Here is a 14,171-nt window from a genome sequence, read left to right on the forward strand (position 1 = left end):
TTTGAAATTTTTCTTTTGTGTTATTGACTATGTTTTTATGTGTAACTCTTGTTGTTTTTGTCACACTGCTTTGCTTTATCTTGGCCAAGTCACAATTGTAAATGAGAACTTGTTCTCAACTGGCCTATCTGGTTAAATAAAGGTGAAATAAAATACATTTAAAAAAAATAATAATTTGTCATTCTGGCAGCAGGCCTGAGACAATCTAGTGAAAAATGCAAAATATTTATACAGTCTGTATTCAATTCCTGTGCAGCACGTAAAACATTAAATATAGCTCTGAGTTTAGAATGAACTATTTAGACCAACTCAATAAATGGGTTGAGATTGTAACTTGAGCTGAAATGCTACTATAATGCAGTTTGTGCTCTATAATTTACTGTTACCCTTAAATCCAATTATAGTACCATTCCATCAGTGTTTAGGATTATTTAATTTTTTTACACTTTCATGGATTTTTTTACACTATGTTGTCATGCATCTTTCAATTTATTGAGCAGTTGCGTTCTGTTTATTATTGGCACCAATGTCAGAAATCTATATTTGTAGCAGCAAGAAGCCACAGATGTTTTGGGACAAGCACATCCAATATGGAAAGCTGTTTTAACATAAATCCATACAATTATTGATATAAAATATGAATTCTGTTTTATATACATTTAGTTGATTTAAATGAATTCTCTATACACCACCTTTCAAAAGTTTGGGGTCACTTAATGTTTTTAAAAGACAAAATCACTTTTTTGTCCATTAAAATAACATTAAATTGATCCGAAATAGTGTAGACATTGCTAATGTTGTAAAGGACTTGTAGCTGGAAAGGGCAGATTTTTTTAATGGATTATCTACGTAGGTGTACAGAGGCCCATTATCAGCAACTATCACTCCTGTGTTCCAATGGCACGTTGTGTTAGCTAATCCAAGTTAATCATTTTGAAAAGCTAATTGATCATTAGAAAAGCCTTTGAAATTATCTTAACACAGCTGAAAACAGTTGTTCTGATGAAAGAAGCAATAAAACTGCCATTCTTTAGACTAGTTGAGTATCTGGAGCATTTGTGGGTTTGATTACAGGCTCAAAATGGCCAGAAACAAGTACCGTTCTTCTGAAACTCATGTCTATTCTTGTTCTGGGAAATGAAGGCTATTCCATGCGAGAAACTGAAGATTTAGTACCACGCTGTGTACTACTCCCTTCACAGAACAGCATAAACTGTCTAACCAGAATAGAAAGAGTGAGAGGCCCCGGTGCACAACTGAGTAAGAGGACAAGTACATTAGAGTGTCTAGTTTGAGAAACAGATTCCTCAACTGGCAGCTTCATTAAATAATACCTGCAAAACACCAGTCTCAACAGTGAAGAGGAAGGCCGGGATGCTGGCCTTCCAGGCAGAGTTGCTTTGTCCAGTGTCTGTTCTTTTGCCCATCTTTATCAGTCTGAGATATGGCTTTTTCTTTGCAACTCTGCCTAGAAGGCCAGCGTCCCAGAGTCACCTCTTCATTGTTGATGTTGAGACTGATGTAAAAAGCTCTGCATGGTCAATATGGACTCTGCATTGGCCTTACAACATTTACTGCGATGCAGCTTCTGCAGAAGGCAGAGCTTTCATGCTTCACGGAGCAGAGCAGAAATTTTGTGACAGAAGTGGTCAAGGAAGTGAGTTTGTGTTTATACAGGACCTCCGGCCCCCAACTACCGTCAACCAATCATGTCAGTGAGGTGCTATATGGAGGCCTCCGCATTGTTAAAACATTTGGGAGGTGCAAAGCGATGCGTACAGAGCTCGACTTGGCCTCTGCAAGCCTCCAGAGGCTCCGCAATTGTGTCAAAACCTCTGCCTAGCCTCCAGATCGCATTGCCAGAGCAAGCATAAATAGGCTTTAATGCATTAACAGTTTACATACTGTCAAAAAAGGGAAAAAAAAGTTACTGATGTTATGAAACAGACTCGTAATTATTGATTTCGTGCCAGAGAATACAACTTTAGCTACATTGTTATAATGACCGTCACATATGCATTATTGGACTCTGGAGGAGCAGCAATAGATCGTTTTTAAGGGGGGGGGGGGTTTGTCTGCAGGGGGACTCGTACTCACCGCATCTAAAAAAAGTTAGTAGCACAGTGCATTAGCGGCTTCGACCACATGCGAGTCTGGATGGAACTTTATGTAAAAAGTGGTGAATCGAAGCTGATTGATTTTCACTGTTAATTAAGTTGTATATATGCTAATATATTTGGAATCCAGAAATTATTAATATAATGAATTATTAATAGAATTTGATATTCAAATTTTTTTTATATCAATAATTCGTTTTTATATATCTTAATCCAATTTTTGATGGCGGTAATTGAATTATTTCTCCATTGAATCCCATGGGGAATTATTGATATCCAGACTGTATCACAATCGGCGGTAATTGGGAGTCCCTTAGTGCGGCGCACAATTGGCCCAGCGTCGTCCGAGTTTGGCCGGTACGCCGCCCTATAGGCCGTCATTGTAAATAATAATTTGTTCTTAACTGACTTGCCTTGCTAAATAAAGGTTATATATATATATATATATATATAAAATCGAATTACTGATATTGATAAAATCATTTCTTGATATACATTTTTGAATGATTGATATCAAAACATACAATTATAGATTAAAAACATTATATAAATATATGTTTTAACGGCTTTCCATTCATCCAATGTTCTCTGGCAAATCCGACATATTATTATGGTTATAATGAACCAAGCAGATATTCCAACGAATAACAAAATAGCACACTGGCCCTTTAATGCTGTCTTGCCCCTCAGGGAATGTATTCGTTGAATGGAGAAGAGATGAGAATATCAAGAAATTAATGTCGTTACATATATAGCTAGCTGTTGGTTGCAACAGAGTAGCGGATAGTTCTACCGAGTAGAGTACATTTTAACCGTAATTGGTAGCTGTATTTCCAATAGATAAGGGTACTTTGCGCCGATTTTCTTTCGAGAGCACGCCTGCGTTTGTGTAGGGGCGAGAGCAAGGAATGGCCGCGGACGTGGATAAAAGAATCCCGGAGGACAAGAAAGCTTGTTTGGGGGAGGATGAGCGTCTGGACAAATATCAAGGCGGTGAACGACTGGCGCCTGGCAGGTCCAAGCGATCTTGGATCATTGGAGCAATGTCAACATTGCTTATGTTCATTATTGTTCCCCTTCTTGCCTTTGGTTACACATATTATCAGGACTCACAGCTACTTAAACGTCATGTAAGTTCAACATCTGTATCCATGTTTTACGCATCTTGTTCAGCAGATGTCTTTAGTTCTGCATCTGAATTGACTGTAGTGGTGTAAAGTATTTAAGTAAAAATATTTTAAAGTACTACTAAAGTCGTTTTTTTGGGTATCTCTACTTAACTATTTATATTTTTGCAAACTTGTACTTTTACTTCACTACATTCTTAATAAAAAAAAATGCACTTTTAACTCCATACATTTTCCCTGACACCCAAAACTACTCGTTACATTTTGACAGGAAAATGGTCTAATTCACAGTTATTTATCAAGAGAACGTCTCTGGTCATCCTTACAGCCTCTGATCTGGCGGACTCACTAAACACAAATGCTTTGTTTGTAGATGGTGTTGGAGTTTGCCCCTGGCTATCCGTAAAAAAATATATTAAAAAATGAATTGTTTATACTTTTACGTTTTGATACTTAATTAAGTACAATTTAGCAATTCCATTTACTTTTGATACGTAAGTACATTTAAAACCAAATACTTTTTCTGAAGTAGTATTTTACTGGGTAACTTTCACTTTTATTTGAGTCATTTTCTATTAAGGTATCATTACTTTTACTCAAGTATGAACATTGTACTTTTCCCATAACTGATTGTTGTGGAAAAAAACATGATAAAACATGGAAACATAATACATGAATTACCTTTTGAAATTATCGCAAAGATTGCATTTTCTCTGCCAAGTCTTGTGCTGATGGCAGTTATTTTTCTTAACTGTTAAAAGTTAATCGTAATATTTGAAAACATGTGGCTTATTTTACATTTTTGGGAAGGTTTTAGAAGTTGAACACATACCTTTTGTCATTGTGGGATCAAACACTTTTATACCCCATAGTGTTTTATAAACTTTAAAAAAAAAATCGTTTTATTAGGGGGTTGGATGTCTGCCACAGCTGGTCCCACAATTAACACCCCACTTACAGAAATAGTTGTCTGGCTCACAAGTTGTTCTCTTATTCCATCCATTGAGCTAACATAAGAGGGCACGCAGTCAGTGCATTTTTGTGTAGAAGGGCCTCAAGGTTACAACATTCTTTTGGGAAACTAATCCCCTCACTTCCTTGGCATGTTTAATTTCAAGTACACTCATTTGATAAACTGATATATTTGTAGCTGCTTTCTTTATCCAAAACAATGTTTTCAAAATTGTAGTGTGCTTAGAAGTTAGAGTTAAAAAGGTTCACTCTGATCGGTCCCAGACATTGTTCAGGAATGTCACTGGAGTGTGAGAACTGACACGGTAAGACGCAATAAGGAGCCCTTATTGTGTGTTCCTCCAACAGGAAGTGGCCTTGAAAGCACTGGGCACCGAGGGCCTCTTTCTCTTCTCCTCCTTGGACACAAACCATGACCTGTACCTTAGTCCTGAGGAGTTCAAACTCGTCGCAGAGAAACTCACAGGTTCACCAGCAGCCTTCTTATGCACCCTAACACATTCAAATCCAAAATACTCCATCCCCACAAACCCAACACGAATACACAGTCATTGTTTTGTATCCTTTTGCCTGCCTCCCTGCAGGGATCTCACCTCCAACAGATTTTGAGGAGGAAGTGACCCATGACCCCAATGGAGAGACCCTAACCCTGGAGGCCAAGATGCAGCCTCTGCAGCTTGACACAATGACGAAGAGCAAGGACGGCTTCCTCGGGGTAATAAGAGTAGACCAGCCCAACACTCACTGTGAATTGCACTGAATTATAAACTGGGTGGTTCAAATGGAGAATAGATAACACACTACATTGTAAACATTATACTGCTTTCGAAGCTGTGTCTCTGAGTGGATTCAAAAGATGACCTACCAGTAAGTTGCTTTTATAAAAGGACTTATGGTGATAAATTACAGAAAAGGGAGAAAAAGGTTCAAATAGACAGTCCAAGGTTTAGCAGAGAAAGCCTCAGATATCACAATTAAGTCTGCCTCTCCAGGTTACTCATAGTTCCCTGAGTGGGCTGCGTTCCTGGCAGAGTCCTGCTGTGCCCTCCATGTCCTTCTCTGCCAGCCAGTTCAGGGCCTTCCTGCCCCCCAAAAACAAAGGGGAAGTGGGGGACACCTGGTGGGTCATTCAGAGTGAGCTCAACATCTTCACTGGGTACCTGCCAAACAATCGCTACCACCCTCCTGCAACACGAGGAAAAGAGGTACGGTTTTAGGAAGTGACTGTATCTGATATTTTATATTGAGTTTGATTTTAACTGTCTACTACACTTGATCATCACTCAAACTCTTGGCGATGATTGTATATACATTGGTGAAAACCAAGTGCTACTTTGACTATGAGATGATATTACAGCATAGTCTGTCATGGTATCAGTAGAAAATGTAAAATGTCACAACTTGGTTGAAGAAAATATATGAACCTAGCAGTGACTGTATTTGTTTCCCCACAGGTTCTCATTCACTCCCTGCTAAGTATGTTCCATCCACGGCCCTTCATCAAGTCTCGTTTTGCCCCTCAGGGAACAGTGGCCTGCATCCGAGCCGCTAGTGACTTTTATCTAGACATTGTCTTCAGGTGAGGGAACTCTGAGATTCCTCATCAAGCCTAGTCCATTGCGTTTACAATTAGTTACCATGTTATTACCCCTGTACCTCCACAGGATCCATGCAGAGTTTCAGCTCAATGATGTCCCAGACTTCCCCTTCTGGTTCACCCCGGGCCAGTTCACTGGCAACATCATCCTCTCCCGGGACTCCTCCCACGTCCGACAGTTCACCCTCTACGTCCCCAACGACAGGTGAGTGAATAACACGGTTGACTGTTATCGATAACCAGAATTACCTCTGTAGTCTAGACTTTGTGTCTTATCCATTCAGAGTAGACCTTTAGGATGATAGTAATGCTACTGATATATCTGTAAGTGAATGTATGATGGCAGACACTGACTTCTCCTGGTCTCACAGGACTCTGAATGTGGACATGGAGTGGCTCTATGGAGCCACTGAGAACAGTAATATGGAGGTGGACATTGGATACCTGCCACAGGTAGGCTACTGTGCCTTGTCATGCTGTGTAATGTGACATAGTAGGATGTGTTGTATTTGTTATGGGATCTCTGTGGGTGTTCTGTCAATATGCCTACTACCGTGTTCCGAGCACGCAAATTGGTGCACGGGACTGTCAGAGTATGAGTCCAAATCAAAGCACGGAGGGCACCTCTCAGATGCATACTCTATTTGTACATATTTTGAAGCATGCATCGACGCAAGCTTCAACGGAAAGTATGCACAGAAATATGACACAACCATGTAAAAAACGACTCAAAATATCTTAATCAATGGAAGATAATATTTTAGCTGAAGCAAGAGAAAATAAACTCAGACTTCGGAATAAAATGGTGCCCATTCACATATTGCATGACAACAATATTTTGTCTTGATACATTAATAAATACTGTGTTAATTGTGGCATGTGCATCGATCAAGCCCATAGTACGTAAATATGGCTAACAGGCTAGCTAGCTACCCACAAAAAAATGGACAGCTAGTCATCTACCTTGCATAACAACGTTGTAGGTCTTTGCCTGTTAAACTACCTAGCTGATAATTATGAAGTAAAACGTTGGCTTTGTGGAAATCTTGTTTTTCGTTTCTATTGCCAATGTCCTGGCTGGAGGGAAGTTCAGGGAATGGGGAGGTGCAGTGTGAGGTTATACAGTCAGGGGAGTGAGAGTGCTTCTCAAATGGAATGTTTTATGCGTTCTCCACACTCTCGTACTCAAGATAACGTCCTCGGAGAATGCACTCGTAGCATGAGAGTGGAGCACGGTAGTATTCATATTAAGAAACACTGTGTGTTGTCAGATGGAGCTGCAGGCCGCTGGTCCATCCACTCCCTCCTTCATCCAGGATGAGGAGGGGAATATTATCGATAGCCGAGGTGGAGGCAGCGACCCTATCCAGTTTGTCTTCGAGGACATACACTGGACGTCTGAGATCAGCCGCGAGGAGGCTGCTCGCCGCCTCGAGGTCACCTTCTACCCCTTCAAGAAGGTACAATCTCAATACGCCTGCTCAGTTTTGTCCCATCTATTTAGGGGATTGTTCTAGTCACCTTTGAACTTCGGTCACAACTTGGTAGTCCCCAAGCTCTCTCAAAAATAACTTGATAGACTCCGCACCATTGTCCATAGGTGTCATACCTGCCCTTCTCGGAGGCCTTTCAGCGAGCGCAGGAAGAGAGCAAGCTGGTGCACTCCATCCTCCTCTGGGGGGCACTAGATGACCAATCCTGCTGAGGTGAGACTGTTCACCTGTGACACTGGTCTATGAAGATAATAATGATTATATTCCACCTTAGTGCTCACTTAGGGCCATTTTAAGTGATGAACTTACAAAATATAAAGTATATCCTGGACCTGGGGGTAAAGGGGTGTCATCTTGGGGGGGGTTGAAGTGAGTGACTAAGGGAAAGACATCCAGTTAAAGCAGCATAGCTTTACCCTTTTGTGCACTGAATATTACAATGTCTTTAGCTTTGCATCTGACCTTTTTTGCTTCCTCCAAACACGTTGTCACAGGTTCGGGGCGGACTCTCCGGGAGACAGTCCTGGAAAGTTCGCCCGTCCTGGCCCTGCTCAACCAGAGCTTCGTCAGCAGCTGGTCCCTGGTCAAAGAGCTGGAGGACATGCAGGTGAGTGAGCGGCCCATATTGCTCAGCCCAGCCCAGCTGGTAGCCAGTTTAATCGAATGACAGGCTCATTGTAATGGAATGGATGGAAAGGTGTTAAACATGGAAACTTTGTATTTGTTCCATTCCAGATATTACAATGAGCCCATCCTTCGATTTAAAGTGACACCAGCTGGCACCACTGGCTCATCCTCAAGGTTCAACCAGAAAATAATGATACCACTTTTAATGGATAGTGTTCATTACTAAATCAAAGTTTGTCTCAAGTGACCTCAAGTTGAACATATTCCACTCCATCTGTTGTCGAGGTCCTGCTGTCTGTTTTGATTGATGTGGTGGTAATGTATCCTAATAATCTTAATCTCAGGCTAACAAGCAGAACCCGGTTGAGAGTCAGAGGGCCCGCCTACACCTGGAGAATTACAACTTTCCAGTAGAAATGATGGTGGCGCTGCCCAACGGCACTATTGTAAGTCCTTACAGTTACATCATGTTTCCATCTCAACATCCCAGTTGTTTATCAACAACCTTTAAGTGGATACTTCACTTTGTTGATTCTGGGCGTTGCTAAATAGCCAGCTAACACATTTAAAAAAGGGTTTGGAGGAAATGACAACAGCTTACAGAGGGTTGAAAATAACTTGAATTTCTAATGACTTAAATACTCTAGGTTCACCACATCAATGCTAACTACTTCCTGGACCAGACGTCCATGAAGCCGGAGGAGGAAGCTGCCACATTTAGCTTCTCTGGGGGGTTCGAGGACCCATCCACTGCTACGTACATCAACTTCCTCAAAGAGGGTCTGGAGAAAGCAAAGGAGCACCTGGCACAGTAAAGACGAACGGTGGTCAAAAGTGTGTGTGTGTAAAAACCAGAGTAATTCCTCTGTGAAGGATAATGATCAAAGAAAAAGCTAACTTGTGTGTAGGGATCAGATTCCTAAAGTGCTGGCTTGGCAGCTGTTAACTTTTCAGGTTGTTTTACTAGCATCCAATATGATCAGTATTACAACAACCTCTTCAAACGACAGTGGCCACTATACCAGTTGAGCCCTCCCGAAGACAACTTTTTTTTTTTTCATAACTAAACTCAATACTCAGTTACTAGATGTTCTTTCAAGTTAACATGCTTCTAATCCCATTCCATATAATCGCTAATGTTGCTGTTACTTACCAACTATTTTAAAGTACAATGTTCAGAACAGTGGCCAGGCTCCGAACATTGCTTTGACCTCACCTACTAGTGGCTAATTAATTTGACTTATTTATGCCTTCTGTTATCATGTCATAACAGTGAGTGAGATTTGCTCAAACTTTTAACTACATTTTCATATCAAAACAGACCGCACCATAATGCATTGTTCTGTTTTATTTGTTATATCTCTCAATATGCAAAGAACCACACGTTTTATTTCTGTTGGGGGGGCAGGGCAGGTCAAGTCGTTCCCTCTAGAGTTTCAGCAGTTTGTGACGGCCTTGCCTGAAAGTCCAAAGTTGGCTGGGTAGGGCCTGATGTCATTGCTTAAGCTTCTGCAGGCAACACCCCCGCTCTGTTCCCCTTGAGGTTGCCAACAGCTGTCATGGAAACCTGGAAACAAAGCTGTATGGTGGCACAATGTGTAATGTAATAATTGTTTGTTTTGTTAATATTTTTTTATGAAAGCCAACAGTTATGTTGACTGACTAGTTACTTAACACCTTGACCATGAGATCTGAACTTAAGGGGTGACTACACCAAAGATTATATAACAAAATGAACTTAGAGGCAAAGAAGTTAATCATTGTGGATTCTATCACGTGTACATGTGATAAACTTTGAAATGGGTCATCTTAGGAAAGGTTTCTCCATCAGCCTCTTGTTAAGCGCTGCAATGTAGGCAGCACATTTAGCCATTGCAGAGGTGAGTCATCCCCTTGAAATAGGCTTGACTGATAGTGGCAAATTGTCTGCAAAAAATAAAAATGGATCTTTACTAAAAAGTAGTCTTGAGTGAGCTTGCGCTGAACACTGGATGAAACCGACATGTCCCAGAAGTATCAGATAAAGACATTATAACATTCATAACGTCTATTTGTGTTGTACTGTGTGAACATTGATCAGAAATTAGATCTGAGTAAATTTCAGGTTGTATGTGGGTAACATGAAACATTTCTAAAGGTACTAAGTTTAGACCCCCCCCCCCCCCCCAGTTCATATGCAACAAGGAGTAGTGATTTCAGTTCCTCCAATTCATTAATTTGAAACTATGGTGCCAGAATAAGAGTGCGAGTTGTGCTGGGGTGGAAATGCAGGCAGGCATGGCCTTTAGATGGGGAGATCCATTGTTTGAAGGAAATGTGAATTCCACCATAGAATAACAGTATCCACAAGGCCGAGTCACCTGAAAGTGAGGACCATACCAATCTGCGGAAGGAGTGGGGGGGCTGCAACAGGACAAGTCTTCCAATGCAGCGAGGGTACAATCTCCAAACCACCAATACCCCTCCACATAACAGTTTGGTCCACATTCAGTAGTAGGGTTCAGAATATTTACAGTTTGAGTTTCCAGCCCAAAACCACACATTTAAGTCAAAAGTCAAGTACATCCAACTTATTGTACTAGAATATGTGATTTCTAGAGTCCTGTTTAATGCAGTGATTGGACAGCATGTGTTGCTAGGTGAGTTGAGTTCATGTCTTCACCAGAATGTCCACACCTCCAGCTCCATGACGTGGAAGTCGTCTCTTTCCGAAAGGCAGCAGTTGTTGAAGGTGTAACAGGGGCTACTCCTGCCCAGGTACAGCATCTCATCCAGCCACAAGCCAAAGTGACCACTGGGGAAGAGAGAGCGAGAGAAACTTGCTTTAGAATAGAGTAAAGTGATGTTTTCCTAAACATTTACGCACACTACAGTGGGGCAAAAAAGTATTTAGTCTGCCACCAATTGTGCAGGTTCTCCCACTTAAAGATGAGGCCTGTAATTTTCATCATCACTTCAACTATGACAGACAAAATGAGAAAGAAAAAAATCCAGAAAATCACATTGTAGGATTTTTAATGAATTTATTTGCAAATTATGGTGGAAAATAAGAATTGTCAAAAACAAAAGTTTATCTCAATACTTCGTTATATACCCTGTGTTGGCAATGACAGAGGTCAAATGTTTTCTGTAAGTCTTCACAAGTTTTTCACACACTTGCTGGTATTTTGGCCCATTCCTCCATGCATATCTCCTCTAGAGCAGTGATGTTTTGGGGCTGTTGCTGGGCAACACGGACCTTCAACTCCCTCCAAAGATTTTCTATGGGGTTGAGATCTGGAGACTGGCTAGGCCACTCCAGGACCTTAATGCTTCTTACGAAGCCACTCCTTCGTTGCCCGGGCGGTGTGTTTGGGATCATTGTCATGCTGAAAGACCCAGCCACGTTTCATCTTCAATGCCCTTGCTGATGGAAGGAGGTTTTCACTCAAAATCTCACGATACATGGCCCTATTCATTCTTTCCTTTACACGGATCAGTCGTCCTGGTCCCTTTGCAGCAAAACAGCCCCAAAGCATGATGTTTCCACCACATTTACATTTAAGTCATTTAGCAGACGCTCTTATCCAGAGCGACTTACAAACCACCATGCTTCACAGTAGGTGTGGTGTTCTTTGGATGCAACTCGGCATTCTTTGTCCTCCAAACACAACGAGTTGAGTTTTTACCAAAAAGTTATATTTTGGTTTCATCTGACCATATGACATTCTCCCAATCTTCATCTGGATCATCCAAATGCTCTCCAGCAAACTTCAGACGGGCCTGGACATGTACTGGCTTAAGCAGGGGGACACGTCTGGCACTGCAGGATTTGAGTCCCTGGCGGCGTAGTGTGTTACTGATGGTAGGTTTTGTTACTTTGGTCCCAGCTCTCTGCAGGTCATTCACTAGGTTCCCCCGTGTGGTTCTGGGATTTTTGCTCACCGTTGTTGTGATCATTTTGACCCCATGGGGTGAGGTCTTGCATGGATTCCCAGATCGAGGGAGATTATCAGTGGTCTTGTATGTCTTCCATTTCCTAATAATTGCTCCCACAGTTGATTTCTTCAAACCAAGCTGCTTACCTATTGCAGATTCAGTCTTCCCAGCCTGGTGCATGTCTACAATGTTGTTTCTGGTGTCCTTTGACAGCTCTTTGGTCTTGGCCATAGTGGAGTTTGGAGTGTGACTGTTTGAGGATGTGGACAGGTGTCTTTTATACTGATAACAAGTTCAAACAGGTGCCATTAATACAGGTAACGAGTGGAGGACAGAGGAGCCTCTTAAAGAAGAAGTTACAGGTCTGTGAGAGCCAGAAATCTTGCTTGTTTGTAGGTGACCAAATACTTATTTTCCACCATAATTTGCAAATACATTCATGATAAATCCTACAATGTGATTTTCTGGATTTTTTTTCTAATTTTGTCTGTCATAGTTGAAGTGTACCTATGATGAAAATTACAGGCCTCTCTCATCTTTAAGTGGGAGAACATGCACAATTGGTGGCTGACTAAATACTTTTTTGCCCCACTGTATATACACACACAAAAGTATGTGGACACCCCTTCAAATGAGTGGATTGAACTATTTCAGCCACATCCGCTGACAGGTGTATAAAATAGAGTTCACAGTCATGAAATCTCCATTGACAAACATTGGCAGTAAAATGGCCTTACTGAAGAGCTCAGTGACTTTGAACGTGGCACCGTCATGTGATGCCACCTTTCAGGTTGTCAAATTTCTGCCCTGCAAGAGCTGGCCGTGTCAACTGCAAGTGCTATTATTGTGAAGTGGAAATGGTAGGCCACACAAGTTCACAGTTGCAACACTCACGACAGAGTTCCAAACTGCCTCCGCAAGCAACATCAGCAAAATAACTGTTCATCGGGAGCTTCATAAATGGGTTACCATGGCTGAGCAGCCGCACACAAGCCTAATGCCTCGTTCACGTCGACAGCGTCATTGCATTTATTTCCAATAGAACGCTGCGTTTGCGTTGCAGTTGCAGTGCGTTCTGTGTGGTGTATACGTTGGATTTATCGAACGTACAGTTTAAGTCGGTTGGAGTCATTAAAACTGTTTTTTCAACCGCTCCACAAATTCCTTGTTAAACTATAGTTTTGGCAAATCGGTTAGGACATCTACTTTGTGCATGACAAGTAGTTTTTCCATCCGTTGTTACCAGACAGATTATTTCACTGTATCACAATTCCAGCGGGTCAGAAGTTTACATACACTAAGTTGACTGTGCCTTTCAACAGCTTGGAAAATTCCAGAAAATAACATCATGGCTGTATAAGCTTCTGATGTGTTAATTGACATCATTTGAGTCAATTGGAAGTGTACCTGTGGATGTATTTCAAGGCCTACCTAAACTCAGTGCCTATTTGCTTGACATGGGAAAATCCAAAGAAATCAGCCAAGACCTCAGAAAACAATTTGTAGACCACCACAAGTCTGGTTCGTCCTTGGGAGTAATTTCCAAACACCTGAAGGTACTACGTTCATCTGTACGAACAATAGTACGCAAGAATAAACACCATGGGACCATGCAACCGTCATACCGCTCAGAAAGGAGACACATTCTGTCTCCTAGAGATGAACGTACTTTGGTGCGAAAAGTGCCAATCAATCCCAGAACAACAGCAAAGGACCTTGTGAAGATGCTGGAGGAAACAGGTACCAAAGTATCTATATCCACAGTAAAACAAGTCCTATATCGATATAACCTGAAAGGCAGCTCAGCAAGGAAAAGCCACTGGTTTGCAACTGCGCATGGGGCCAAAGATCGTACTTTTTGAAGAAATGTCCTCTGGTCTGATGAAACTGTTTGGCCATAATGACCATCATTATGTTTGGAGGAAAAAGGGGGAGTCTTGCAAGCCGAAGAACACTGTCCCAACTGTGAAGCATGGGGGTGGCAGCATCATGTTGTGGGGGTGCTTTGCTGCAGGAGGAACTGATGCACTTCACAAAATAGATGGCGTCATGAGGGAGGAAAATTATGTGGATATATTGAAGCAACATCTCAAGACATCAGTCAGGAAGGTAAAGCTTTAACGCAAATGGGTCTTCCAAATGGACAATGACCCCAAGCATACTTCCAACGTTGTGGCAAAATGGCTTAAGGACAAGTCAAGTTATTGGAGTGGCCATCACAAAGCCTTGACCTCAATCCTATAGAACATTTGTGTACAGAACTAAAAAAGCGTGTGTGAGCAAGGAGGCCTACAAACCTGACTCAGTTACACCAGCTCTG

General features: G+C 41.6%; 2 protein-coding genes across 3 annotated transcripts in view; one reads left to right on the forward strand and one right to left on the reverse strand.

Moving 5' to 3' along the window:
• The first annotated feature begins 2,790 nt into the window (after positions 1-2,790).
• Positions 2,791-8,997, forward strand: selenon (selenoprotein N). Its single transcript, XM_046307925.1, has 12 exons — positions 2,791-3,247; positions 4,565-4,682; positions 4,801-4,931; positions 5,209-5,421; positions 5,671-5,795; positions 5,881-6,018; positions 6,185-6,266; positions 7,085-7,273; positions 7,414-7,519; positions 7,801-7,913; positions 8,278-8,379; positions 8,581-8,997. Exons 1-12 carry the CDS (start codon positions 3,026-3,028, stop codon positions 8,746-8,748), a joined length of 1,707 nt encoding a protein of 568 aa, XP_046163881.1. The 5' UTR covers positions 2,791-3,025; the 3' UTR covers positions 8,749-8,997.
• A 266-nt stretch (positions 8,998-9,263) lies between these two features.
• Positions 9,264-14,171, reverse strand: part of si:ch211-15d5.11 (oxidation resistance protein 1) — a 38,399-nt gene continuing 33,491 nt past the window's right edge. For both annotated transcript variants that reach the window (XM_046307923.1, XM_046307924.1), the window contains one exon: positions 9,264-10,727. In XM_046307923.1, coding sequence (XP_046163879.1) covers positions 10,592-10,727 — 136 coding nt within the window. In that variant the 3' untranslated portion in view covers positions 9,264-10,591. The remainder of the gene's footprint in view (positions 10,728-14,171) is intronic.

This window comes from Oncorhynchus gorbuscha, linkage group LG17 (genome assembly GCF_021184085.1).
Source record: "Oncorhynchus gorbuscha isolate QuinsamMale2020 ecotype Even-year linkage group LG17, OgorEven_v1.0, whole genome shotgun sequence".
Classification (NCBI taxonomy): Eukaryota; Metazoa; Chordata; class Actinopteri; order Salmoniformes; family Salmonidae; genus Oncorhynchus; species Oncorhynchus gorbuscha.